This window comes from Netta rufina, assembly GCF_964035555.1.
Source record: "Netta rufina genome assembly, chromosome: 16".
In the NCBI taxonomy this organism is placed as follows: domain Eukaryota; kingdom Metazoa; phylum Chordata; class Aves; order Anseriformes; family Anatidae; genus Netta; species Netta rufina.
In genome coordinates this window covers 16,699,284-16,727,143 of record NC_140140.1, presented here as the reverse complement: position 1 = coordinate 16,727,143, position 27,860 = coordinate 16,699,284, and the positions used below count along the sequence as shown (strand labels likewise).

General features: G+C 44.0%; 2 protein-coding genes across 9 annotated transcripts; one reads left to right on the top strand and one right to left on the bottom strand.

Moving 5' to 3' along the window:
• Window positions 1-208: 208 nt before the first annotated feature.
• SNRPB (small nuclear ribonucleoprotein polypeptides B and B1) lies at window positions 209-2,924 on the bottom strand. Its single transcript, XM_084296693.1, has 7 exons — window positions 2,772-2,924; window positions 2,523-2,674; window positions 1,861-1,972; window positions 1,503-1,655; window positions 924-1,062; window positions 643-768; window positions 209-402 (listed from the first exon to the last, which is right to left on the bottom strand). The coding sequence occupies exons 1-7, from the start codon at window positions 2,772-2,774 to the stop codon at window positions 365-367; spliced, it is 723 nt and encodes a 240-aa protein (XP_084152819.1). The 5' UTR covers window positions 2,775-2,924; the 3' UTR covers window positions 209-364.
• A 129-nt stretch (window positions 2,925-3,053) lies between these two features.
• ELMO2 (engulfment and cell motility 2) lies at window positions 3,054-27,809 on the top strand. Of its 8 annotated transcripts, none has more exons than XM_084296678.1 (22): window positions 3,054-3,476; window positions 9,729-9,826; window positions 10,416-10,541; window positions 10,684-10,724; window positions 11,196-11,268; window positions 11,587-11,637; window positions 12,404-12,585; window positions 15,294-15,393; window positions 15,619-15,770; window positions 18,389-18,467; window positions 22,174-22,224; window positions 22,557-22,679; window positions 23,322-23,456; window positions 23,841-23,945; window positions 24,029-24,137; window positions 24,762-24,898; window positions 25,229-25,392; window positions 25,475-25,587; window positions 25,904-26,011; window positions 26,375-26,457; window positions 26,789-26,866; window positions 27,422-27,809. In XM_084296678.1, the coding sequence occupies exons 3-22, from the start codon at window positions 10,464-10,466 to the stop codon at window positions 27,620-27,622; spliced, it is 2,163 nt and encodes a 720-aa protein (XP_084152804.1). In that variant the 5' UTR covers window positions 3,054-3,476; window positions 9,729-9,826; window positions 10,416-10,463; the 3' UTR covers window positions 27,623-27,809. The 8 variants fall into 8 exon arrangements, with proteins under 8 accessions (XP_084152804.1, XP_084152805.1, XP_084152801.1 ...); XM_084296679.1 differs by lacking the exon at window positions 9,729-9,826 and adding an exon at window positions 4,147-4,225; XM_084296677.1 differs by lacking the exon at window positions 3,054-3,476 and adding an exon at window positions 4,730-4,874.
• The last annotated feature ends 51 nt before the right edge of the window (window positions 27,810-27,860 follow it).

Genomic DNA, 27,860 nt, shown 5'->3' with positions numbered 1-27,860 from the left:
TATTGTTACTTAGCTCTGCTAGCCATACCAATTGCTGGATTGATTTATTGTGCCTTAATTTCTATGAAGGACAGGGGTCAGCATAGATTTAAGTGAGCCAGAAAAACCATTCACAGCTTAGTTAGCTATAGGAATTGAGCTTTCGGTATGACCAAATTACAGAAGTGAAAGGTAACAGTTGAAGTCCTGAAAGAGACCAGCACAGCGGTGACCAACTATAGGTGTTTTCCAACTTTATTAAAAAGGGTAAACTTTACAAGCAGTAAATAGAAAATAATACATAGCAAAGGTGAAACAAATGGTACTGCTCAGTATATTCCCTTAATCAGTCTTCTCACAGTTTAAAGGTACATTAGAAAGTATCTTACGGCCTTGGCGGACGCATGCCAGGTGGAGGGGGTCCTGAGAATAAAGGAAAGAGTTGAACATTCAACTTGAATCTCAAAGAGGACAGAGGAAGCAAAGCGAAACCGAGACGACCTTTTCCCCCATTCCCAATGTGAGCTTGGGATCCTCTTTCAGCATGGATACATGTACTGACAACTAGCAGACCTAGGGAGCCACTGAAGTGCATTGTTTTTCAAGGATTTTCATTTATGCTACAGCTTCATACAGATTCTAGGCATTTAAGTTTCCACTAACCTCTCATTCCAGGGGGTGGTGGTCTCATGCCTGGTGGTGGCATTCCCATTGGAGCTCCTCGGCCAGGTGGCATGCCCATTGGTGGGCCCATAGGTGGTCTCATGCCTGGAGGAGGTCCCATCATTCCTTAAGCCAGAAAAAGAGCAAGTATATATGAAGTCTGATGGATATTTAGGCACCAACTGGATATTAGAATAATCTTCTTTAATACCAACTCTTCATTACCAATTTAGCCACATAATAAGACTTCTTGCTGCCTCACTCTACAAAGTAATTCCTACCTGGAGGAGGTGCTCCTCTGCTCATCGGAGGAGGAGGACCTCCACGCCCTGGTGTGTACTGAGTGGGGGCTCCAGCTATGCTAGCAGTGGCTGCTGCTGCAGCAGCTGCAACTGTTCCACGGCCCTGAGGTGTCATCACCTGTCAACAACATAAAGAAGTTCACCAAGAAACACAGTATCTGCTTTACATGCTTAACTAGGTAACAAGCAGAACTTACATTCTTATTCCTTCAGAAAATTATCCCTGCCCATCCTCAACATTTTAAATAATGCCCCAAACCTATAGTACAAGTCCCTTAACATCACTTGAATTCTGTGCAGGAAGCTGCACTTTTCAAGCATTTTCTTTTACCAGATAAAATACAGAGTTCCTAGGCGGATCTAAAAAACAAACAAACAAACAAACAAACAAAAAAACACAAAACAAAACACAAAGCAACCTCAAGCACCCTGGTACCAGAAGCTAAGATTGCATGCAGTTCTTCCACTCCACCATTTTTTTCCATCACATTAGCACTAAGTAAATGCCACCCCAGAAAATACTAGACAAGTCTTTTTTAACAGGCCATAGTATCTCACCTGTTGGGATGGTCCTCCCACTCCTCTGACAGGGCCAGCTAACCCTGCTGGAGCCTGGGGCATGGGTGCACCAGCTGGTACTCCCCTCCCTGCTGCTCTCCCAACTCCAGGTCCTCCAGCAGCTCCAGCAAGAGGCACACGGGCAATTCCAGTCTGAAAACAGATACCCCCCCAAAAAAAAACAACATATCAAAGCAAAAATACTCAGTGAATAGTCTAGAACTTCCTGCAGTGAAATTTGCTGAACCTAGAGTCACAACAGCGTCTACAAATCTAGGACAATGACATAGCAGCAGTCTCCTGCAATTAGACAAAGTTATCTTCCTTTTCTCCTTAGATCTACGCTCATTCTCCTTACATCTTTTGGAGGTGGCCCTTCAACTGTCATGGACACCAGGTTTTCTCCTCGCAGCAACACAAGACCAAGGACTCGTTTCTCTTCCCGCTCTGGCTGTTTTGAATTCTTAGGTCTAAGAAGAAAACAAAAAGAAAACATTACAAGACAAAGAAAAAAAATCCACCTTGTTCTTTAAATTTGCAATTGAAGATACAACTTGACTATTCCAGAGCTGAGAACCTACTGTAAAAAATAAAAGCGTTTTTACATGCCCCATGCTACAGAGAAGCTATATTTTACACGCCCCACACATAGAGAAATCCAAACACAAGATGCATATTTTCTCCATGAGCTTTTCCATGATGATTAATTGCTAACAGCGACTACAGCAGCATCACATAAGGGTAAGTTTTGGTTAGGAAGAACTGAAACAGAAACGAGCACTTTGGAACAGGACAGTAAGAACCAAAAGTTGCCAGTCTGGCCCCAGCGGTAGCAGGCTTTGAGGAGCAAGACTTGCACAGGGCAGTGTGTACGCCGAGGCTTGCCGCGGCCGACCCCCGCCGTTCAGAGCGGCCCCGCCCGGGGGGCCCCCGTCACAGCAGCGCGGTACGGGGCTCTCGAGGGGGTCGCCCGGGGCTCCGCTCGCCGTCCCCGCCACCCGGTACAAGGCTGCCGCTCACTTGATCTTGCGGAACTCGTCGCAGTCGCAGAGAATGAGGTTCATGTGCTTATCGAAGGCCTTGAAGGTGCCGATGAAGACGCGGCCGTCCTGCAGGATGCACCGCATGCGGTAGTCGATGTGCTGCAGCATCTTGCTGCTCTTTCCCACCGTCTGCAAGAGACCGCCGTTACCCGGAGTGCGGTGGCGGGCCAGGACCGAGGCCTGCCGCCCCCCTCGCCGCGCGGGCCCGGCGGAGCGCCCGGCTCACCATGGCTGCGGCGCTCCGCGATCCTCCCCGTCGCCACCGTCGCCGTCGCTCGCTCCCGACGCAGCCCCCGCTCTACCGGAAGCACCTCCGCGCGCCGGCCGCCACTTCCGCCCGCCCGCCCGCACGCGGCTGCCCCCGGCACCGCCCCTTCCGCCGCGCGACGGACGCGTTTCCGCCGGCGGCAGGGGCGGGGCCGGCGGGCCTCGCCTGCTGGGTGGGCGCGGGGCGTTGACGGGGCGTGCGCCGCTCCTGGCGGGCGGGGCCGCGCTCGGCCGTGGCTCCCCCCCGGACATTCCCTGCCAGCCCTGCGGCCGGCACGGCTACGGGGAGGCTGCTCCGCTGGAGCCGGTCCCGGAGACCGGCATCGTTGGCCCGAGCAGCCGATGCGAACTGTCCCGCGCGGTGCCGGGAGGGCGGAGGGGCCCGGGGCGACTCGGTCCCCGTAGCGCGGGCAGCCCGCCCGGGGGCGGTGGCCGCAGGGGCCGCGCAGCGACCGCCGGGGCGGCTGGACCCGGCGGGGCGGGGCGGGGCCGGCCGCGGTCTCCATGGCAGCGCGCTGCGGGCGCGTGACGTCAGTGGGCGCGCCGCCAATGGGCGGTGAAGGCGGCTGAGTGACAGCCGACGGCGCCAGTGGCCTGCAGCGCCTCGGCGGGGCGGCCGGAGCTGCCGGGCGGCCGGAGCGCGCAGCGGCCGCGGCGGGGCCGGGTGAGCGCGGGGCGCGGGCGGGGGCGGGGGCGAGGGCGAGGGCGAGAGTGGGAGCGGGAGCGGGGGCGGGGGCGGGAGCTGGCCCGGGGCGGTGGCTGCTCGCGGTCGCTGCCGCTGCTTCCTCTCGGCCCTGCGGGGCCCGCCCGCGGTCCTTCCAGCCGGCGGCCCCGCCGCGAGGTTCCGGCCTGGTGGTGGCCGCCGCAGCGCTGCCGGGCCCGCCCCGCGCCCTCCGCCGGAGGGGCCGGTGCGCTGGAGCCGCGAGGGGCCGCGCCGCCCTGGCTCTTGGTGAGGCCGGGGAGGGGCCGCGACCGGGCCTTCGTGCTCGCCCGGCTGCCTCCAGCCCGCGGGCCGAGAAGCCGCGTGAGAAGGGCGCTGCTCGCGGTTCCCGGCAGCTGAGCGGGCCCGAAATACAGAAGGGAGAGCGGCTCATCTGGAGAAATAGCCCGCTTCTGAGAGGGGGCTTAGGCCCAAGATCCGGGTTTTGCTGCCTGGCCTTGCAGCCTTCTTGCAACTCACTTGCATGATTAAAAATAATAAAAAAACAGTTATTTCCTTTTGTCTGTTACCATTTGTTTCTGTGTTTCCTAGCAGATGTGTCCGACTGTGTTAGACTGGGTCTAGTGTCATAGACCGTTTTTAGTTTAGTGTTTTGTTTGTTTGTTTTTTACAGCCAAAGCACAGCCGTGGGCAACTTTAGACCCCAGAGGCATCGGATCTGAGCCACTTGGTTCATTGGCTTCTCTAGTGGAGTACGTTTGTCTTTGCCTTTTAAATGAAATAACCTATAAGATTGTATGTAGTCCTCAGGTCGGACTTTGCTGTCTGCTGCCCTCTCCTGCTGCTTGGTCAAGGAAGCTATCTTCTCTGCTTGCTCGTCCAGTTGGTCACTCTGCTAATGTCACTTCCACCTCACGTTTGGCCTGTTGGTACCACCATCTGGAGACTTGCTGAGAACTGACTAGGATGTCTTTTTGCATCTACAGGATTCAGAAGCTGCAGCTATTCACTGGTTAACTGGTGGATTCTACCAGGCAGCTTTTCTTTTTCATTGAATGTTCTTTCATCCTCCTCATTTCTATTCTGTGTGCAGCGCGCTTTGTTCTCTATCTGTAATGAAAAGATTGAGTTTGTGAATAGGGAAAGTCTGTTTAAAATACTCCACTTGTTTTAGCTTGCAGCTTCTCAGAAGTCTCTTGAATAGTGTGTTATGAGTGGCTCTGCTGACTTCTCCTTGCCTTGCAGCTACCCCTACACCACTGATTTGTATGAAGGACCTCACTCTGCAGAAGCAGAGTGAATTCATCTTTGATGGATTTCAGCTTGGCTGCTCTCCCCCAGTATAAAACTGTGAGAATTGCTTACATGCTGTTTTTGAAAAGAATGTGCTGTGAGATACCAGTAAGTAACTGATCACAACAATTACGCAAAATTGCAACCTCTGCTTCTTCCCCAGAGCTTCTGAACAGTTGTTTTGTCAGATGTGTCACTAGGACACTGCAGAATACCTATTCTAATGCTTAACATCTGTCACCTCTCACGTCTGCAGACATGCAGTAAAATCTTTCAAAGCACTCTTGTCAGACCATCTCCTGGTAAGAGACTGGCCTGAAGTACACTTTTTTTTTAATCTACTCTTTACTCTTCTCTCCTTTCTTCTGGGAAGCAGATACTGCTGAGCCACTTATCTGTGTAGGTCCTTCAAGGGTTTGTTTGACCTGACTGTCTGAAGTGTTTTGTACCTTTTTGGATTTTTAATTCCTACTTTTCTATGTTCTTCTGTTTAGCTGATTCATTTTGATGTGTGCATCTCATCTTTGGTAGGCTGTTGTGGTATTTCTTCCATGGTACTGCTGTTGAACGAAATAGTCTGTAAGCTATGTTTTATTCACTTTGGTTGCTGTTCCTTGAATGCTGTTTGGAATAAGGATTTCTGGTTATGAGTATGTGCTTATTAATGGAAGAACTCAGGGGCACACACAGTCTTAATATATCATGGTAAATTATTTTCTGAGTTTGTATGCAGCTGAAAACTTTTTTGGAGTAGTGTATTAAAACTTGTTTGGTTTCTGTTTTCAGTAACAAGGATACTGAAGGAGCTGCAGGTAGAGTGTGTTGTCTGTAGGAGCTGCGAGGTAGCCTCTGTAGTACTCCTTCTAGTGAAACAGGAGATTTTGTGTAGAATTTCTTAGAGCATCGATGTTTTTATTTTAATATGCAGTTCCTCTTGCTGAATGATTGCGTTCTTCACAAGAGAAAAGATAGATAAATTCCGTAAAGATTTGTGAAGGCTTCTGTGTTTAGTAATCTGGGTATTTTTGTTTTGGTGTATAAAACACTATTTCTTTGTGTTCTGGGACAGGCATTGTTGTAACTTGAATTCCTTACGTGGATGTCTTCAGTAGCAACTTGCAATGTAAGTTGCAGTATAAATAAAGGACTATGACTGTACTGTAAGAGGCTAAAGGGAAAAGTGGTATTAGTCAGACGCTAATTAATTATGGATATATTAGTTGAGTGTTGCAGATTCCGTTGTAAATAGTGGAGGAAATAGGTGATCTTTGAGCCTTGCCTCTTCACGTTTGCAGTGCTTTGAAAGCTGAATGCTGAATCATAAAATTACAGAATGGCTCAGCTTGGAAAGGGCCTTACAGATCACCCAGTTCCAACCCCCTCCCATGGGTAGGGGTGTGCCACCCACCAGATCAGGTTGCTCAGGGCCTTGTCCAACCTGGCCTTGAACATCTCCAGGGATGGGGCATCCACAGCTTCTCTGGGCAGCCTGTGTCAGTGCCTCACCACCCTCCGAGTGAAGGATTTCCTCCTAACCTCTAATCTAAATCTCCCCTCTTTTAATTTAAAACCTTTCCCCCTTGTCCTGTCATTATCTGCCCAAGCAAAAAGTTGCTCTCCATCTTTTTTATAAGCCCCCTTGAAATACTGAAAAGATGCATAAAGGTTGCCCCTGAGCTTTCTCTTCTCCAGGCTGAACAGCCCCAGCTCTCAATCACCACCCTCGAATTCCTGGCCACTCCTCTGTTGATGCAGCCCTGGATGCAGTTAGCCTTCTGGACTGCAAGCGTGTGTTTAGATGGTTTCTAGTCATGAGTTAGTTCATTTGTGGAAGAAGTAATTATCTCTTCCCTTATTGCAAGCTGTTCTGAGTATTGAAGACAGTGTGTGATTATGATTTTTCAGGCCTTCAGGTTTAAGTCATTTCAGGCTTTAGTTCCAGAATGGAGATCAGTGAGTGGAAATTGCATATCATTTGTGAATTGCCTGTCTGTTGCTATACTTCACTGGTAGAAATCTGTATGTCCTGCAGATCTGGAGCTGTCGTGTAAGTTGGGTATTTTGTCTAGAGAATCTCTACGGAGCTGTGTCACTTCTTGTATACTAGTAATTGTCATAATGGACTTAAAGAATTAGCCCTAAACAAGTGTAACTCATCAGCTATTGCTGCAAAAGTCATATGAAAGTTTGAATAATATGGGGGAGAGGGAAGGTTAAGGGAAAGGAAGTGAGAAAGATTGATTCATAGTTTTTTATTAGGTTCATCCATTTATTTCTGAGACAAAATGGCTAATGCTACAGTTTGTTGCTTCAGCAGACATTCTTGATTCTACTTTGTTTTATTACAGTGTACTTGGATGATAGAGAAAATCATGTTTTTAGGATCAGGACTCCTCAGTTGTAGTATGGCATGCCTGGGAGACCTTTTATGTCCTCAGAAATAGCAGATATTGGACATTGACTTAGGAGCAGAGTGAGGATAGGTGGTATGGGTATCGCATAGGCTCACTGTGGATACTAGCCATAATAATCAGTGCTGCAGTCTTCTAAATATATCTGGGTTCAAGGCATTCCTGTTCTGCGGATCCCTACAGGCTTTGTTCTGCTTATTCAATGAGGCAAGGGGCTATTCTGGTCCTGGGTTCTTAGAGCTTTTTCAGTCCCTGAATTCTTAATTTAGTTTGGACAAAAGAAGGTCATCTGCCTCAAGAATGAGCGTAGAAGAAAGGAGTTGGGTCCAATTTACTGGTTGCAATGGGTATGAAAATAGTACCAGCAACTGTGTTTATGAGTTCATGTAAATGTGTAAATGAGTTTATGGTTAGAAGCATCCTGAGAATGTGTTTGCTGCATGTTAACATGTCTCTTAGCAAAGAGTAAAATGTTTGTATGTTTCCCTCCTGGAGTGAGAGACTTTGGAGACAATGTTTACAAAGGACAGCATACAGTCAGTGCTTCCTGTTTGTGAACTAGCCTACCTCTAGGGCTGCACAGGCTTCTTTGAAATACTAATCTAACTGAGCTCTCAGCTGAGCAGTCTTCCTTCGTGTGACCTCAACTTGTTCAAGCTAGAGTTTTTTACCTGGTGTACCTTCTTTGAGGGACACTGCCATTGTCAAGAGGGTTAATTTTTTTTATCCAGAGAGAATCTTGTAGAGGTAGATGGTTTGGTTGTCTTCCCTCCATTATTAGGAAGCAAAATACCAGGTGTTGTTTGTGCAGCTGGTTGACTCTAACATGCAATTTTGACAGAAAAACGTTTATGATTCTCATCATACATTGTCATTAATGCCTACCTGTTCAGCCTGATTGGGTCACTGAGTCTGTTGCTTTTCGAAGGCCAGCTCTTTCTGAAAGCTCTTTCTGAACTAGTCCTGTGCTGCTTATCTCAAAGGATGGAGACTTTATTTTGAGAAACTGGCAAAGCTGAATCTAACTTGAGTGGATTATGAGTGGTTCAACTTGACAGGTACTTTTCCACATGAATTGTGTTTAGTTTTAATAATTTTCTGGTTGTAAGAAAATGTAAACAGCTCTTGGGATTGATGCTAAAAAGAAAGGAGAAAGTTGGAAGGAGCAGTGAGACTGTATTAATCTCTGTGAGTAGGGATAAAACTGCATTTTCAGAATATCATGAAATTTAGAACTTGGTTTGCCAGATAGTTTCCAGTGGGTGGGATGGTAGTGGACCAGATCCAGCTGTCATAAGAGTGGAGGAGGATGGTGTTCCTGTGCCCATGTCATTTCCAGTCTCCTTTATGGGATGGCTAAGGACCCAGGTAGTTTTAGAGTTCAAGATTCCTGTGTCTTGCAGGAACTGCAGAGACCTTCAGAAGGGTTTCTTGTGGTAAACAGTGCTTGGTTTAATAGGAAAATAATTCTCACCAGAAAGTGCCTTTGTTGTAAAGCAAGTATCTATGATCTAGTGGGGACTTGAGGGTAAGGCTAGCTGCAGTGGTAACACTGAGCATTTCCAGGAGGTGCTGTGAAAAAAAATGCTAAACTTGCACCCTTCGTTCTCAATTCCACAGGTAGGAGTGATGGTAATGTTGTGACCGTCTAAGAAGACTGCACCAGGAGGCTGTAATGTCCTTTTCTAGGCTTGGAAACAGAGAAAGGAAAGTCACAGCTTGCGCACTGTCTTAAAACTGTGGCTAGGAAGCTTCCTGAACTGGAGTGAGAAGATAGTCACAGGGGGTTGTGTGTGTATGGAAGCAGAGAAACATTAGCATGCATGAGTTTTCATATCTGTCCATGGAGTTATACCAGTCTCTGCTAGGGAAGGAAGAGGCATGTGAGCTTCGTTAATTGAGATCATCTGTGGATCTCTAGGCTAACATCCTGCATGGGCTAGGCATACACACCTTCTGTGGCAGACTCAGCAAATTTTTTTTAGAAGTGCTGTGTCCCAGCACAGTCATGTAGACCAGCTTCCTGGGCCAGGTATCTCTGCCAGATTGGTCTTTGCTGATCCGTGGAAAGGTCTCTCCTCTGCACTCCCTTCTATAAGTTGTTTGCCTAGCATCAGGAAAACTCCAAAGGTGGCTGTTTTACCTTTGTCTTAGCATCTCTTTCCCAGTTGATTGAGTAAGTCAGGCAAATATGTTAATCATGAAGCAGTGTCCCTGCTCTGTATCGTCTCTCCTCTGTTCTGGGAAAGGGGGATTGGGTTGTCACAACAGCAGCTCCCATAGGATCTGTGGAATTGTACTTTAGATGCTTATCATCTCTGTCTGGATATACTGGAAATTGAGTCTTAGGAAGAGTTCTTAAGGACAGGACTTCTGCGGCCAGTCAGTTCTCATGTTTGGAAGCGTGAAGCTGTTGCACCTGAGAACTGTTGGTAAGGGTCATCTCTCTCCAATGTGACTTTATCTCCATGGCTTTGTGGGAGACAGTAGGGCAACTCCCTCTGCCTAGGAGAGGGTTAAAAAGGAACTGAACAAGTACATTTCTTTACAGCCTCTTAGCTACCAGATGAAGCACAAACAAGCGTGTCTGACAGCTGTCTGGAACCAAACCCTGAACGCAAGCTCTTAAGGCAGATAAAGGAGTGAAAGGTAGACCTCCAGAGCAAATGTTAACTTTTCTTCTGTAATGAATATTTGTGTTTTGAAATGACGATGTTATAGAAAGGGAAAGGAATAAAGCTAACTACTACTACTCTGCATAGGAGCCTGTTTCAGTATCCTGAGTAGATCAAGGTATCTTAAGAAATGTGATAAGGGTATCAATAATCACCAGCCCATGGGAGGGAGGCTACCTGGTCTGTATGCTCCTTCCCTCACATATAGATAGTAGCTGAGTTTAGGGAGCTATTGCTTTACTGTCCTCAAAGCTGACCTGGCAGTGCAGAGAGAGGGTGGAAGACAGGGCTTTGCTAATCAGAGAGTTAGTCTCAGTCTTGTATGAGTACCCTAACAAGCTCTCAGAAATATTCTTTAGGGGATAACATTAGGCATAACATTTCACAATGTGCTGTTTTAGTATGAGGCCTTGGTCCCAGGTACACTGGATGTTTTGTCCATATTGATGAGGCCCACCAAACCATAATGCTGGTCTTCTGTATCTTTTTGAAACTTGATGTCAGGTGCAATGTAACAATTCAAATAATTATCAGAGAGTTCTCACTGTCTTTTCTTTTAACAGGTGTGGAGTTGTATGCTGTTGTAAAGGCATCTGCAGGAGTCTGGAGCAATGCCACCACCTTCAGACATTGTGAAAGTAGCTGTTGAGTGGCCAGGTGCTAATGCTCAGCTGCTGGAAATTGATCAGGTGAGACACGGTAACCAGGTGGTGGAGGAGTCTGTTTCTTCCATGCACCACAACTTTGACGCTGGAGTGTGGAAAGCATAGAAATAGTTCCTTTCTGGTTGAGAGGAACGTGGCTACTGAGAGCTCTCTCTGTCTCTTCTAGAAAAGGCCTCTTGCATCCATCATCAAGGAGGTCTGTGATGGGTAAGTCTAGTTCCTTTGGGAACCCTTGTGGAGGAAGTCTGTTCCTCTGACAAGTCTTGCTGGGGTACTGTGGAAAGTCTCTGCTGATGGTTGTCAATGTGCTGCTAGTGTTATCCTTGCAGCCTGCTGTAGTTTTGGCCACAGAATGGGCCTGGGCGTATGTCAGAAGAAACGTACTCCTGGAATACCGAGGCTTTGCATCTTTATGCCACTTCTGAGTGTATGTGTGTGCCCCCAGCCTTGGCATCTCTGAAGATTGGCCCAAGTGCAGGCATCTTGAGAAATTCCACAGAATGTGACTTAGACTAGTTTGAAGCCCCTTCTCCCCAAAAGTAATATCCTTTCTTTTCCCTTTGGGAGACTTAGTTTCCTGTGCTAAGGCTTTGCTTGGAAGTTTTTTCACCCTCCTGCAATCAAGCTGCTGTTCCTAATTGAGAGGAAGAAGAAACTCACATATCCTTCCTCTTCCAGGTGGTCACTGCCAAACCCTGAATACTACACCTTACGATATGCTGATGGTCCTCAGCTGTACATCACAGAGCAGGTCAGTCTGAGAGAAAGCAATTTGCTGATATTCAAGGCAAATAAAAAAAAAAATGGACTAATATCACAGAGCAATACTGTCACTAATCCTGGAGGGGCAGCGTCTCTACTATCAGAATACAGACTTGAATGGTGTCATTCAGCTGAGGAACCTTGCACTTCTCCCTTTGAATGCCTATAGGTGCAAGGATCCAGTGGTCCAATTCAATGTGTTCACCAGGGCTGTGTGGTATAGGAACCCCTTGTGCGTGCAAATCTGCACTGTAGATCCAGTTACGTTCCTTTTCCCCATTTTTCTGTAGTTTCTGTTTTCTTTCAGACTCGCTGTGACATCAAGAATGGAACAATCCTACAGCTGGCAGTCTCCCCGGTAAACACTTCCTCACATCCCTTTTTCTCAGTAGCTGTCCTACTATGGTAGGCTCTTCTTGCCTCTCATCTCTTCCGTTTTCTCCCAGAATTGTTGGGGGCTTACCTTTACAGTGGTCCATTCTGCTCAGTGAAGCATATACTCTTGTTTTCCTTCCTGGTTGTGGTGCATATCTTTCTTTTGGATGCTCTGCCTTTGTATAGGTCTTTCTGTAAATAAATCCCAAAAATATGTTTATTTTATGTTATTTAGTTGCTGTAGCTTCCTTTTAAGAAAATTCTTAAACCTTCTTGGGCAACTGTCATTAGTTGCGAATGGGTAGAACAGGAAGAAGTTACTTTGACAAGAGATGGTTGAGAGGACATAATTGATTCGTGTTTGAGAAATCTTACAGAATGTCATGTGTGTACCTAAAATGAACTTGTGTTTCTCTTTGAATGAGAGAGATTTTTTAAAATATGTTTCTTTGATGGTTTCAGTCCAGATTTCTGTATCCACTTCTAATCATCTCATGAAGAACAAAAACATGCTATTTTACACATTAGGGTAAATGCTATTTATTACTCTCTGCAACTGTTGTCAAGAACAGCCTTTTCTTATTTCATCTTAAACTTGGTGATCATTCCTGCTACTTACTCTGTCAATGGCTTGTATCTCTAGCTTTTCTCTGTGTTCTGCCCATCTGTAGTCTTCTCACAGAACGTTACCGATGTTGGCAGGACTCAGTCTGCAGTCTGTAACAAGCATTATCCTTATATATTCCCAGTCTAGGGCAGCTCGCCAGCTGATGGAGAGGATCCAGTCACACAGTATGGACACTCGACTTGATGCCATGAAAGAATTGGCTAAACTTTCAGCAGATGTGACCTTTGCCACAGAGTTTATCAACATGGAAGGGATTACAGTGCTGACACGGCTTGTGGAGAGTGGGACCAAGCTTCTGTCCCAGTAAGTTGACTGTATTCCAGGACTCTAGAGCAGGGCTGTTGAGTTAATAAAACAGGGCCTCAGTCGGGGGCTAATTTGCTTTCTGAAGTGGCATTAGGCAGCTAACCTCATAGCAAATGCTGGTGTAGCAATATAGACAGTTTTTTTTAGTCTTTTGGTAAACCTCATAATAACTAAAAGACTTTTATTACCTTTCTTATGCTCATAATCTCTTAGAGCAGTTCTGCTGCAGACTGCAGATGAATAAGGTAGTCCATTTTAAAACCCACATACAGTTGCACACAAGAACATTCCTTTAGAACTGGCGGTATTTGCATTCCAGTCAGCAGCAAGTACATTGCTGGCTCTTGTATATGTGGTTGGTACTTTTTCATCTGCATCAGAAGAATTGACATAAAAGGCCAAAGGTCTGTTTATCTCAGGAAATGGAAAGAACTAAGGAATGCGTGTAAGGGAAAGTATAACTCTTCCATCTTCAACAGTTTCCAACTTTTGAATTTTCTGAGCAGAATTTTTATCTCCTTAAGATCTTTTGGGCATTTCTTCCATCTTTTGGCATCTATAGTAGTACTATGTGGAAGGAAGTTTCATGTTTACTTGTTACTGGCTCTTAGTTGGGAAATTTGTTTGTAACTTTTCATTGTTTTGGAACCTGGCTATTTAATTTCTACCCTTTTATCTGTTGTCCTTTAGTCAGTTATTAATGCAAGAAAGGGCTTTGTTTTCACCAACCCCCATCTGCTAACAGGTATTTTTATTTTATTTTTGTTTGCTTTTGTTTTGTTTTTGAGACTGTTAATGGAAGCACCTCCTAAAAGATCTTTTTTGAAGTCTAGAGTCAAACTTAACTGTTCTCATCCTGTCTTACTGATTTCTTCTGTGCTTCACTATGTGGTAGGTTAACCTTGGCTGGCAGCCAGATGCCCACCAAGCTTCTCTCACTCCCCTCTCCTACAGGACAGGGGGAGAAAATCAGGTGAAAAAGCTTGTGCGTTGAGAGAAAGACAGGTTACCAATCGCTATCATGGGCAGAACAGACTTGACTTGGGAGTTGCAGTTCTTCAAGAACTGCTTCAGCATGGGTCTTTTCCTCAGAGTGCAGTCCTTTGGGAACAGACTGCTCCAGCATGGGTATCCCATGGGCCACAGTTTCTGCCAGCAGCATGCTCCAGCATGGGCTCTCCATGGGCTGCACCTTCCTTTAGGACACATCCTCCACTGCCGTGGTGTGCAGTCCTCTGTGGGCTGTAGTAGTTGTAGCTGCTCTGTCATGGTCTTCCAAGGGCTGCTGGGGACAACCAGCATTACCATGGTCTTCTCCATTGGCTACAGGGGAATGCTCTCTGGTGCCTGAAGCACCTCCTTTCCCTCCTTCACAGACCTCGGTGTCTTCAGAGTTATTTCTGTCATATTTTTCTCATTCTCCTCGCAGCTGCCATGCAGTGTAGGTTTTGTTTTGTTTTGTTGTTGTTATTTTAATACCTTTTGTGACATCTGTTTCCAGAGAGGCGCTACCAGTGCTGCTGACAACATAGCTTTGGTTAGTGTCACGTTCATCACACGGCTGCCTGGGACTGGCTGAGTCGCACCCCCAGCAGCCCCAGCTTCTCCTTGCAGCCCTCCTGATCCAAATACCTTGCTGTAGTTTGACAGTAGTGTATCTTAGTTCTTTTGGAATTCTTTGAATATTGTCTGTTCCTGTACATCTGTTTTTCATATTTTATGGCTTGTTCTTGAGGTTTCTCCAAGCACATTCATGATGAACTCTGATGCAAATAATTTTACTTGGCTTTTCCACTCCAGTTGTTCTCTCATTGGAAGTACTTTAAAAGTCTTGATAAATTATTGTTGTTACACTTACTGATCATCTATTTTTGATTTATTAGCAAATAATATTTTCAGCATATCTCATAGTCATTTTTTCCCTTCACTGTTCTGGTTTTGTATTAAATTTTCCACAATTCATGCTGTGCTTTAGTTTTGTTTGAAGCCAGGTTCCACTGTTTACAGCATGACATGTTTTCTTGTTTTTTTTTGTTTTTTTTTTCCTCTGGTGTTAAAACACTTTAGTTGTTTTTTGTGCATGCATTTGTAAAGGGCTTATCCTTTCCAAAGACTTCTGCATTTTTTATGCAATAATTTTCTCTGGAGCTCAAATATGATGACTGTTGAAAAACATAGTATTTACAGATGGTTTAAATTTTCAGTTGATCATCTTCAGAAGTTTTCTGCTTTTCAAGTTGGTCTTTTTGTAACTGTCTGTCCCTATAATGGATATCCTGTGTTTTGTTGTTGTTGTTTATTGTTCTTTTTCTCCCATGAAAATGTTGAATTTGAGTAGTGATTCTGTGTATTACCCAGGAATAAACACAGCATTCTTTCTTCTGTTCTTGCATCGCTACTGTTATTCCTTTGAGTGGCTGGGTGCTGATCCAGGAGATTGTGAGTCTTTGGTGGCAGGACTAGGGAGTTATTGTTGCTGGTTTTAATTTGTGCTTATAAACAGAAAAAAAAAATAAAATAGGATTACACAGAACAATAAAATTCTCTTCTTAAATGCAAACAATTTGTTGGTCCCTAAGCTGACAAACTGCAGTCTATTGTATTAGGAAAAGATGGTGGCGTTTTTCACTTATTCAGCTTGGACAGGCTTCTTCCTTGCTACCAAATTACTAACTTGCTTGTAACTGCATTCTTCATTTTCTTAGTTACAGTGAAATGTTGGCTTTCACCTTGACTGCCTTCTTGGAGCTCATGGACCATGGTATTGTCTCCTGGGACATGGTTTCAATAACCTTCATTAAACAGGTAAGTTTGGGTCAAGGGGGTCAGTGCTTACTATTTTATTTTGAGCTTTAATGAAGCATCCAATACCTACATGGTGACTGTGAGAAGCTGAGTAATGATTGAGAGCCCAGTACAATCTTACAATTTTAGCCCAGCTTTCTGAACCATATTTCTCTCAGCTTGTCTCATTCAGCACAAGATTTCCTGGATGGGCATATGTTGACCTAATGGTTCATCTGGTTTTAGATTGCAGGGTATGTGAGTCAGCCTATGGTAGATGTCTCCATACTCCAACGATCCCTAGCCATTCTAGAAAGCATGGTGTTGAACAGTCAGACTCTGTATCAGAAGATAGCAGAAGAGATCACCGTGGGGCAGCTCATTTCTCATCTGCAAGTGTGAGTGTCCACCAAACAGTGGTGTGATTTAAATCAATTTTATGAATCTCTTAATTTGAAAATACGTCCTTTTATGTTTTAAATACATAAAGGTGCTATTTTGAAGGTATTACTGATATGATGTCTTATTTGAAGAGTTCTAATATTTAAAATGGGGAAAAAACAAGAGATGGTCCTAGAAAAATGTGATCTGTAAGCACTTAAGGTTGTGAGTATGTCTTAAAGATATTCTGCCTAAACAGCAGCAAAGGTATGTTCGGTGTTAGAACAAACCCCTCAGTATGTTTTACTAAAACAGAAATTATAAAGCTGAAATAGCATACTCCTTGCAGAACGAAGTGTTTGTGAGAACTTCTTCAGGTTTTCTGTTTGTTAACTAAGGTCAAATGCGTGAGCATTTTATGCCCACAGGTGACACATAGTTTGCACTACAGTTTAGTTAAAATACAGTTCCTTGATTAAGAGTTATTAATTATATTCACAAATGGAGTTTTCTGCATTTTCCAAGTCAAAAGGTTTGAGAAAACAAACTACTTAGATCGCTTACAAGTGCATGTTTCTCTTTTCATGGAAGAGTAGAACTGAACTAGATAAACAACCATAAAAGCTGTATATTCCTTGGTCAGAAACAGATGATTTAGAAAGAGGAGAAGAGAAGGAGGGAAGAAAGCAAGAAAAGCCATTGTTCTCTTCCTTGATATGTGGGATGAAAAACAGATGATTAACTCTTTGATTCTAGTAGACACAGTTTAAACATGGGCGAAGGTGGCAGATGAGTAGATGCAGAAGCTTAGGGAAGTATTATTTTTAAGTAAGTTGCTGAAGATAGTTTCTGTGTGTGAAGTACTGTGGAAAGAGGCTGCAGAGTGAGTCAGAATTTGCAGTGCTTGTTTGGCAAGAGTATGAATAGGGAAGAATACTTAACAGAGTATAGATTCTGGAAGAACAGGTCCGTGGAAGTAAGTCTGAAAGGGATGAGTTAGAAGAGGAAAACTTAATTAAAAAATTGTTTTGCTATGTTAAAAAGCAAACAGTGTGGTGAAAGCAAGCCCCAGAAAAGAGGGTAGAACAGGTGAAGTGACATTTCAGAGACCTGCAGATCTTGGAGGCCCAGGGTAAACCTAGAATGATGCAAGAACGTTCATTTGAAATACGGCAGATTGATCAGAATGAGGAAGACTTGGAGGGAACAGTAGAAAAGACAATATAGTTGTTATCCACAGATATACCATGGATAAATGCCAAAGTGGGAAAATAAGTATTTAAGCTAAAAGATGTTTTAGCTTTAGAAGTTTTATAAAAAGCACGTGTGTGTGTATTTGTTTAGGTGATGTACTGGACCTGTGTTAATCAAAAGATCTTGAAGTTCTGCAGAACTCTCCCAGGAGTCATAGAAAACTGAAAACAAAACTGAATTTGATCGAGAATCTTGAATCAAGATGGGGGTGAAAAACAGTGTGATCAGCACTCAGAAACTTACTGAAAACATTACAAGTGAAACCACATGCCGTGCATGGTTTGGGAGGGGACTAAGCAACCTTTACCTCAAGAGGCTCTTCGGTGACAATAAGAAAATGGCATGGGTTGGGTCCGTGACATGAGGTTGGAGGGCAATGCCATAAATAGAGGCATGCTTCTACGTCAGTTACATTGGCAGAGATGAAAGTGTTCAGTGGCTTCTATCAACACAGTGAGAAAAATGACATGCTTCACTTAAGTTTATAGCTGTAGCTATATAATAGACTGCAGTATAGCTAGGTTTTAAAGAGATAATTTCAGCAGAGAAAATTAACTGTGGTGTTGCTAGACACTGAGATCTGCTGGGCTGCAGTTTGCACGATCTTTTGAATAATGGAGCTATCTAGACATTGGGGAAAAAAATCTTTACTATGAGTGTGGCCAGACACTGGAACAGGCTTCCCAGCGAGGTGTTTGCCCTGTGCTTGTCAGTGTTCGAGAGGTATTTGGATAATGACCATAATAATATGCTTCAACTTTTGGTTAGCCCTGAAGTGGTCGGGCAGTTGGGCTTGATGATCTTTGTAGGTCCCTTCCAACTAAATTATTCCATTCAGTTGACAATTTCTGTCAGATTTTATAATCATAGAATCATTAAGGTTCAGAAAGATCTCCAACATCATCTGGTCCAACCATCCCCCGACCACCATCACCACCCAGTAAACCATGTCCCTAAGCACCATGTCCAACCTTCCCTTAAACTCCCCCAGGGACAGTGACTCCACCACCTCCCTGGGCAACCTGTTCCAATGTTTGACTGCTCTTTCTAAGAAGAAATGTCTCCTAATTTCCGACCTAAACCTTCCCTGGCACAAATTGAGGACATTTCCTCCAGTCCTCTCGCTGGTTATCTGCAAGAGGCCAACACTCATCCTCACTACTTCCTTTCAGGTAGTTGTAGACAGCAGTAAGGTCTCCCCTGAGCGTCCTTAGTTCTCATGAAAGGTTGGATGACATAAAAGTAGATTACCTGAATCCTGCCTGTCCACTGAAGTGCAAGAGAGCTGCAGTAAATGTTTTTACATGAAAGTAAAGCAGCAAGCCATAGTTTTCTATCTGCACGTTCTCTTCTTATGAGCTTCCCATTACTGTTTCTGCAGCTCAAACCAAGAGATCCAGACATATGCCATTGCCCTGATTAATGCCCTCTTTCTGAAGGCACCTGAGGACAAGAGACAGGTTTGTAGCTGCTTACTGACATTAAACCTGAATGATGGTTTCTAGCTTACTTCATACTTCATGGTTTACCTTTATGCCTCAGAAATTGAATTGTCTGGGCAAGGCAGGCCTCAAACCTTGCCAAGCACTTAAACAGCTATTTCAGTGTAGCAGCACAGGGGTAAAAAATGCTATCCTATTAATAATGTGTTCTCAGGCTGCACATCTTTGTTTAGGAGATGCTCAGAAAGGGATTTGAAAGGCCTTGAGACAGAAAAAAAATAAAATCTATGCAGCATGGAAACTTCTTGAAGAAACTGAATTCTTTATGGGAGATGAAGGAAGAGGGAGGCTGTGAGTAGTGTCCTTGGTGTTCTAGGTGTTTACTTAACCAAAACCAACCAACCAAACAAAAAAACACTTAAGTTATATGGGGATATTCCTGCTGGCAAATGTGAGAAATGAAACACCTGCTCTGAGGAAACCCCTGACATCTCAGCTACATGCAAGATGTGCATATGTCTGTATTGTGTAGCTTTTCTGTGTTAAGCCTTTCTTCTCTAGTGCCCTGTTTGTGTCTTTTATTTTTTTTTTTTATTTTTTTTTTTTTCCTGGACTCAACTCTGAGCTAAATCCTGTCTGCTTCTCTTTGTGCCTTTTTTGCTTTCTGCCAGCAGGACAAGCTGCTTAACCCTCTAGACCTGCCCATCACTGTAAGTAACTCGAGGCTGGGGGCTGGTCACGTGGAACTGTAGGCATGATAGCTTTTCTCCAATTATGCCTCCTTGCATCATAGAGACCATGCATAAAAGCTTCAGATAGTGGATGAGCCTAGGGAAAAGAATGGGAGGACTCCTGGGAATGGACTCAGACTTTGAGGGAAGAAGAATAAATGGCAAGAGAAAATTGAATGACCTTTTGTGTGCACAGAATACTAAAGATGATCATGAAAGGCTTGCTTTTACTTTGGAAACTGATACAATAAGACTAATCACATGCACCAATTTTAAAACTGGAGACGGTTCTGTAGATATCTGTCTCTTTAAACTTAAAGCCTGAGTCTATCCCACAAATCTAGCCTTAGTGTTAGTTTCATATCCACCCGAGTCTTTACGAAGGTAGATATTTATCTGTGAAGAGCAGTCACAAAATATACTGCAGAGCAGTCACAAAATTTCCTGGGGGCTAGAGCATAAATTCTGCCTAATCTATGGCCTCCTTAATGGGGGTCGTACTAAGAGAAAGTTTGGGTTGTTTCTTTTTTGTTGTTGTTTTTTTGGGTTTTTTTTTGGCCTCATACTATTTCCAAGGGAATCACCACTCTCATTAATAGGTTGATTTGAGACCCTCTGTATCTTGAAGTTCTGGTGTATTTCTTAGGTTTTCTGGGTGGCATAGAGAATGCTTTAATTTTGCTGAAGATGAGTGCCATTGGGAGGGAAACAATAGCCTCAGTAAACTTTACATAATATCCAAAATTAAACGATATGTTTAACACATGAAAATGAGGAAGAGCATACTACTCCTCTGTTAGTTATTTGGCTCAGATAATGAACTTCATAGCAAACAAAATTCTAAGGAATCTTTTTTTTTTTTTCTTTTTATTTTCCTCCCTTGAACACAATCCACATGGTAACACAGGGCAATTAAGACTATTACATGAGGAGAGCATCTTTCATATAGAGGCTGACAGACCTAGTATTGTTCAGTCTAAAGAAGAGAAAGCTTGAGGGGATCTTACCAAAGTGTATATATATCAGATGGAAGGGAATAAAGAAGAGGGAGCCTGACTCTTCTCATTAGTGCTTATTGACGGGACAAGAGGCAATAGTCAAAGTTTAAAACCCAGGAAATTCCCCCCTGAGCACAAGGGAAAGCAGTCTTAATATGGGGGTAGTCAAACACCAGCACATATTACCCAGAGAAGTTGTGTAGTCTCTGTCAGTGGAGATACTGAAAACATGACTAGACACTCTTCTGAGCAACTTGATCTTGAGCTGACGTTGCTTGAACCAGGGGATTGGAATAGATGACCTCAATAGGCCCCTTCCAACCTATAAGATTTTGTGTTTCCATGACCCTGTTAGGCAGCAAATGGTTATTATTGGACTCTGCTAAAAATAGATCCTTTGGCCGTGGTTAGGCTGTGTGTCCCCTCATGCTTCTTACTATGCTATTCAGAATCATTTAATTGTCTTCATCCTTCCCACTGTTTGTGCTTCAGTCACCTGTTACTTGGTCTCATGTGCAAACTAATTCCTTTACGGTAAGAATTGTGTTGCATGCATGAACAATTCTAACAACAGGCATTACTCTATTAGAGTAATGTTTCCTATCAGTCATAGTTAAAAATAATGACTTGGAAGGCAATCTGAAATCACTTCCTACTTCGTTTAGATGCTTCTTAGATATCTTCCACCCAAGCACTGACTCATTTTGGTTGTAACATGAGTGTCACTTAACTTGGCAGCCACTGTGGCTTGACTGTAAGTCAGCATAGAGCACTCTTCTTTTCAAAGTTTTCTTCTTGGAGCAAAAAAGATCATAGGGACTCAGAATGAGGTCAATATACATATTTTAACCATACTCCTTATGTAACCTGTGAAGAGCAGGGTTGATGTGAGCAGTTGGAACTGTCTTGGGTTGCTCAGAATGTGCTGCTGATTGAATGAAATTGACTAAGACTGCACATCTGTTTCCAATTCTCAATCTGTGCTGCATGGGACTGTGAAGAGATCTGGAACTGACAGTTCTTTTGGACTTCTTCCAGATGACATATCACCCAACAGATTTTTCTTACCCAAAGATGTTGCTTATAACAGCAACCTTAAGATAATGTTCCATCTTGACATCAGCGCTTGCGCTGCTCACCTTGCAGGTGTAATGAGATTGCTGGTATTTCAAAAGGTGCATCTTCACAAGGGAAGTCCAACTACATAGGTTTTTGCAAGTGCATGTGCAATTAGTCCCAGAATTGAAAGCTAGCAGCAGATATTTGCATCTGTTTGACATCACAACTTGATGGTTGGGAAACCCTCCTCTTCTGGGGAAGGAAGCCATATAATAAATGGGTAACTGGAAGGTTTTCTTTAAGCATGAAATTCATCTACGCCTCCCACCCTTTTTTTTTTTTTTTTTGTACGCTGGAGTGGTTTTGAACATTGTCTTTAAACTGATTTCTAAACAGCTCTTTAGGAACTGAGACAAAAGGAAATATAAATTTCAGTGGGAGGGTTTTGAGATAGATGAGAACTGCACACTGTGTCCTCCAGTCCTTGTTCTCTTGGGTATAGAAATAGAATATAAAATCTAGCTATAGAAAGCTGCAAAACACTAATTGAAGGAACCTTTTATAGATCACAGATTCTCTGGGCAGCCCATAGTATACTCCCTGCAGCCATATGTCCTGATGCTGAGGTATCATTAGATGTCCAGTCTTAACCTAAATTTTCTTCTGTTCTTGGGTTACCTTAGAGCCTTCCTTCATATTAATGATGCTTGTAGGCTCATCCATGAGTTGGGCCATAGTAAAGAAGACCCTAGCATCCCAACTTCCCAACTTAATGCTTGCTTTGTGGTGAGACCCCATGCTAAATTGACAATCTGTGGTGAAAGCACTTTGTCAGTGCTGTCTCCAATTCATAGGTATCAATCTTTTTCTCTTTTCTATATGATGTGGACTTCTTATATTTCACTCATTTTTGTTTCAACTTTAAATCCCCAACAGGAAATGGCTAATGCATTTGCCCAGAAGCACCTGAGGTCTATAATCTTGAACGTGAGTATGTCCAAAATGGCAGAGTATTTACTAATGTTTTCTCAATAGAAGTGTCACTTGTGCAGAGTGTAAATTCTGCTGCCCTCAGGGCATTTCCAGAAAAGTGACTCTTTCAAAGGTGAAATTGGAGTCACTTGTTCAAAAGAGAGTTAATCAGCATGCTTCTTCCTGCTGTTAGAGAGCATTAACGCTATGCTTCTGATGAAATATGGAAGTTAAACAGTTGAATCGTCCTGTACAGAGATATACATGCAACCTGCCATGTGCTTGCAGCTAACACCTCAGTGTCGGTCTGTATTATTTTCATTCCTACCCTATCCTTTATTTTGCAGCATGTGATCAGAGGAAACCGCCCAATTAAAACAGAAATGGCACATCAGCTGTATGTGCTACAGGTTCTGACTTTTAATCTCCTGGAAGAGAGAATGATGACCAAGATGGATCCCAATGATCAGGTCACTATTAGAGCTGAGTAAGAGTTGATAGAATAGAAGCTATAAGGGGACTTATTCCTAAGATGCTTTGCTCTATGGAGTTTGTATAGACTTTGCATATAGTTTTGAAACTACTCACATTGTGGTCTTTGAGATTCCGGTATGCTCATGACTAACCTGCTGTATGTGATGGGGCTTTTCTAGTTATAAGTGGTTGCTGCAAGCCATGTATTCCTTTCTTGATCTCTGTGATGCCAGCTGTCAAACTGATTCCTCTGCCTCTATTGAGGGCATTTGCTTTTATCTGATACTTTGCCTTGCAATATGCAGGGAAGCCAGGCACTTATTAAAGTGTCCGTTACTTAGTTCTTATATGCATAGAAGTCTTGAATGAAAAATACCGTAACGTTACCTAAATGAAATGCCTAGAAATTGCCTTTACGTAAGCTTGGGTCAGTTAAAAGAAAATGCAAACGAACATTTTGTTTTATCCAATATACTTGCCATTTTGAAGTGGAATGTCTTGTTTAATGTAATGTTAATGACCTTTGGCACCTCTGTGTTCACTACATGAGCTCTGGAGAGAGGTGGGACTGCATTATGTGAAAACAGTGCCCTACTGGTTGCTTATGTGTTACTGTTTCCCTCCCTTCTGTCCCTCAGGCACAGAGAGACATCATATTTGAGCTGAGAAGAATTGCATTTGATGCAGAATCTGACAGCAACACCATCCCTGGCAGTGGAACAGAAAAACGCAAAGCAATGTACACCAAGGACTACAAGATGCTGGGATTCACTGTATGCATTTAGAGAGAGTGGTGGGGAAAAAGAAACAGAAAGAGCTGTTTGCTTCACCATGCTTCTGTTACCTGAGTTTTAGAAACTCAGCTAAACTCAGGCTCCCAGAGAAGATTATTATGAACTTGCTGTTTGGATAAATGTCAGGGCTTGTTAGGCACATCCTCTGAAGATACCTACTTACCCATTCTGTGAAGAACTCAGAATCAGCCTCTCTTCTAGGAAGTTCAGATAGCATTGTCTGCAAATGTCCATGGTTACCTCTTGGATAGATGTGAAGGAGTGCTTGATGGACAGGTTGTTGTAAAATTAATTCAAGAAAGGTTCTTACAACATTTCTTTGGGCTAATTTCTTTGGGTTCTTTCTGCACTCTCTTTTCACAGAATCACATCAATCCAGCCATGGATTTTACTCAGACTCCTCCAGGGATGCTGGCATTGGATAACATGCTGTACTTGGCCAAATTTCATCAAGACACCTATATCCGGGTAAATGAAACTGCTGTTCTATACAGATACAAACACCTTGGCAACTCTTCTGGCTCACTGTTTGTTGCATCCTCCTTCTGCAGATTGTTCTGGAGAACAGCAGTCGAGAAGATAAGCATGAGTGTCCCTTTGGACGCAGTGCCATTGAGCTTACCAGGATGCTTTGTGAGATTCTGCAAGTTGGAGAACTCCGTAAGTAACATTACCTCATCTTCCTGAGTTGCTGGGCTGAGGCTTGCTGGGGTAACTTACAGGCTGACCAAGATTCACAAGCATTTATACGTTGGTCTCATTTCTGCCTTGTTAGGGCAGTGGCAGCTTGGAATTGCATTATAAGTGTCCCCATAATAATACCAGTATTGAAGTTAAATAAGAAATTTTGTTGTGTGGACTCTAGTTCTCCTTAAAATCTGACAGAAGTGGAAGGCTTTAGCAGGGCACTATATAAAAACCATTCTAGAAACCATCATAAACTTATGTTTAGTAGCTCAGACCGTCTCAAAGTATTTGGAGACTGTTAGCAACTGGAAGAAATTTTGTCAGAGGAAAAACAGTAAAAACTGCAAGCAGTCATTGGGGGGACTAGTCCGAAAAGGGGACATTAGTCACAGAAGCTTGTATGAAGAAGTGTGGGGCTAGTTGCCATTCCCAACAGGGACTGTCTATGGGGAGACAAAGCACTGAACTGTCTTCATCTCTTTTGAGTAAGTACTGTTGTACACCATTGGCTTCTTGTCACTGTAGTGGATTTTAGATGCTCTTAGTAGTTTGTGTGCTGTACGTTCACACGGTTGTGGTTTCTGTTTATTCCCGAAGCCAATGAAGGCCGGAATGACTATCACCCCATGTTTTTCACCCATGACCGTGCATTTGAGGAGCTGTTTGCCATCTGCATCCAGCTGTTGAACAAGACCTGGAAAGAAATGAGGGCGACAGCAGAAGATTTTAATAAGGTCAGAGTGAGGAGAGCAGTTTTTTGTATAATCTTTTGCAGAACAGTGTGTTTGCTCAGCCTTGGTTGAGTGACAAATACATTTGGTTAAAGAGAAGGGTATGACAGGGCATTGATGTGGGCTGTAAGGGAGGATTGTCCAAACTTTTATTTGGTATGACCCGAGATCATCCTTTGTTCGTCTGGATCTTCAAAGCCACCGATATATTGACACTCCTGGCCATGGTTATTTTATGTCTGTTCTTTGATGACACTGAACTCTGCCCTGGTTCTCTGCTGCTGTTAAACAGCAAGAATGTGACTTGCTTTTCACCCTGACCAAACACTTTAGGTTATGCAGGTTGTGAGGGAACAGATCACACGGGCTCTCCCATCCAAACCCAACTCTTTGGACCAGTTCAAGAGCAAACTGCGCAGCCTAAGCTATTCTGAGATTCTGCGACTACGCCAGTCTGAGAGGATGAGCCAGGATGACTTCCAGTCACCACCTATTGTGTAAGTGCCTAACAAAAACAATTGCCTTCTATGCTTGCTGTTATCTCTAGTTCCTGCTTAGTTTTCCATATTTGATCACCAGGGAGCTCAGAGAGAAAATCCAGCCTGAGATCTTGGAGCTGATAAAACAACAGCGCTTGAACAGGCTCTGTGAGGGAAGTAGTTTCCGAAAAATTGGAAATCGCAGAAGGCAAGGTAAGATGATAAATGTCTACTGCATCTCTTCATGTGAAGAAATGTAGGCAAATAATACCTAACAGATTAACCTGGGAGTAATGTTGCTGGAAAGGGAAGCTGGTTACCTGGTCTTACCTGATTACCTGTACCAGACAATAGTTTGGGATGGAACAGAAGTTAATTTCTAAGAATACAGCTATCCCCTTATGAACAGGAAGTAATGCTGAGGAATTGGAGTAGAGGGGTTGGGTTGGGGAGACCGTAACAACACATTGGCTGTAAGATCTTGTGTGAATAATCTTGCTCAGTTTAGACTACTTTCTATGTTTTCCAGAAAGATTTTGGTATTGTCGCCTGGCTCTGAATCACAAGGTGTTACACTATGGGGATCTGGAAGATAACGCCCAGGGGGAAGTGACCTTTGAATCACTGCAGGAAAAAAGTAAGTCCTAATTACTATGTTCTGAGCCCACTATGTCTTGTTCTGTGCACTGCCATCTAGAGGCTGTTTTGAGTACCATCTCGAAGGAGAGAGAAGAGATGTGGATGAAGCTCGTAACTGCAATAAGATCAGTTTTCGATCCTTGCACAAACTCTTTTTGTCTTGGCAATTGCTTGGTATTTCTTATGATAGGCTTGGTATTTCTTATGATAGCCAACTGTAGGGATGTGCTATGAGTAACATATTTTGGAAAACTGCAGTAATGAACTACAAAACCAGGAAAAATGCACAGCTGCAAAGACAAAATTCTGTCCCTTCCTGGTTATGATTTCCTTTGTGCAAGTTTTACTTTTTTATTGTTAGTTCCAGTTGCAGACATCAAAGCCATTGTCACAGGGAAGGACTGTCCACACATGAAGGAGAAAAGTGCGTTGAAACAGAACAAGGTAAGTGTTCCGTTTTTGCCTATACATGATACCTAATGTTATAGAGATGAAAACTGGCAGTAAGCAAGAGGAGCAAATAGTTTTCCAAATTGCAACTTCCTGGTGTATTATTTGCAAAAATCCATCTAATATCTCTGCCTTTTCCTAGTTCTAGTTTGTGATTGCAGGGTGCTGTGAGCATAGTCTGGGTTTGCTATAGGCCACAGTGACTAAAAATACTACTATGGGAAAGTGCGCTGAGCTGCAGCAAGACAGCTGCTCTTGTGTTAGCAGGTTGAAGGTGCTGTGATATTTTGTTCAGTTAATGAGCGAAAAATTCTCTTCCATTCAGGAAGTGTTAGAATTGGCCTTCTCGATACTATATGATCCTGATGAGACCTTGAACTTCATTGCACCTAACAAGTATGAGGTAAGAAGCACAGTAGTTAATATGTGTCATAGAATCTCCCAAGTTGGAAGGGACCAACACGTATCGAGTCCAACTCCTAGCTCCCCTCAGGACCACCCAAAAATCAAACCGTATTTCTAATTGTGGTCCAAACACTTGAATGCTGTCAGACTGGATGCTGTGACCACTGTCCTGGGGAGTGAAGGAATAGAAAAAAAATAATGAAGTCTACTTTACTTTAGGAAATTGAGAAGGATTGGTTGCTTTTCAAAGGCATGATGATAAGTTCTTTCTTTCTGGTCAGTTGTTCCTTCTTTACTGTTCTATAAGATGCCGACTCCTAAAATGGATTTGCTTTCTCTGCTGTTACACCACAATCACAACTCTTGCCCCTCTTGCTGGAGCCATAAGCTCATGCTTACCTCTCAGTTTTTAATTTACATGGTCCATGTCTGCTCCCCCCCCTTTTTTCCCTGCCCCCTTGATTAACCCCCTCCTACGTTACCTATTCTGGAGCTGTATCAGGAGTATGTGTCGCTTATGCGTGGAGGTGTCAGTTACCCTTCTTCTCTACAGTACTGTATCTGGATCGATGGGCTTAACGCTCTCCTGGGGAAGGACATGTCCAGTGAGCTAACTAAGAGTGACCTGGACACGTTGCTGAGCATGGAAATGAAGCTGAGGCTCCTGGACTTGGAGAACATCCAGATCCCCGAAGCACCGCCACCCATCCCCAAGGAGCCGAGCAGCTACGACTTCGTGTACCACTACGGCTGACGGGGACTCCGCCCGCGCCGGGCCGGCCCGGGCCCGCGGCGGGCGCCTGGCGCTACGGCTCCCCGCGCGGCGCCTGAGCCGAGGCGGCCGCAGCCGCCTGAGGGCGCCCCGCTGCCCGCCCGGCCCGCAGCCCTTTCCTCCGCGGCAGAGCCGCCGGCCCGCGGCGGGGCGGGCTGCGCGGCTGCCTCGCGCCCGCGCGCCTTTTGTACGCGTCCCAATAATAACCAGCAGCACGGCC

Excerpts from the sequence above, each read along its gene's own strand:
- SNRPB (XM_084296693.1), bottom strand. Across the intron at positions 1,656-1,860 it reads AAGGGCCACCTCCAAAAGAT|ACTGGAATTGCCCGTGTGCC; the intron begins GTAAGGAGAATG and ends ATCTGTTTTCAG. Across the intron at positions 1,063-1,502 it reads TGGGAGGACCATCCCAACAG|GTGATGACACCTCAGGGCCG; the intron begins GTGAGATACTAT and ends TGTTGTTGACAG.
- ELMO2 (XM_084296675.1), top strand. The coding sequence starts at position 10,464 with ATGCCACCACCTTCAGACATTGTGAAAGTAGCTGTTGAGTGGCCAGGT. Across the intron at positions 15,394-15,618 it reads CAATAACCTTCATTAAACAG|ATTGCAGGGTATGTGAGTCA; the intron begins GTAAGTTTGGGT and ends ATCTGGTTTTAG. Across the intron at positions 25,588-25,903 it reads TGGAAATCGCAGAAGGCAAG|AAAGATTTTGGTATTGTCGC; the intron begins GTAAGATGATAA and ends TATGTTTTCCAG.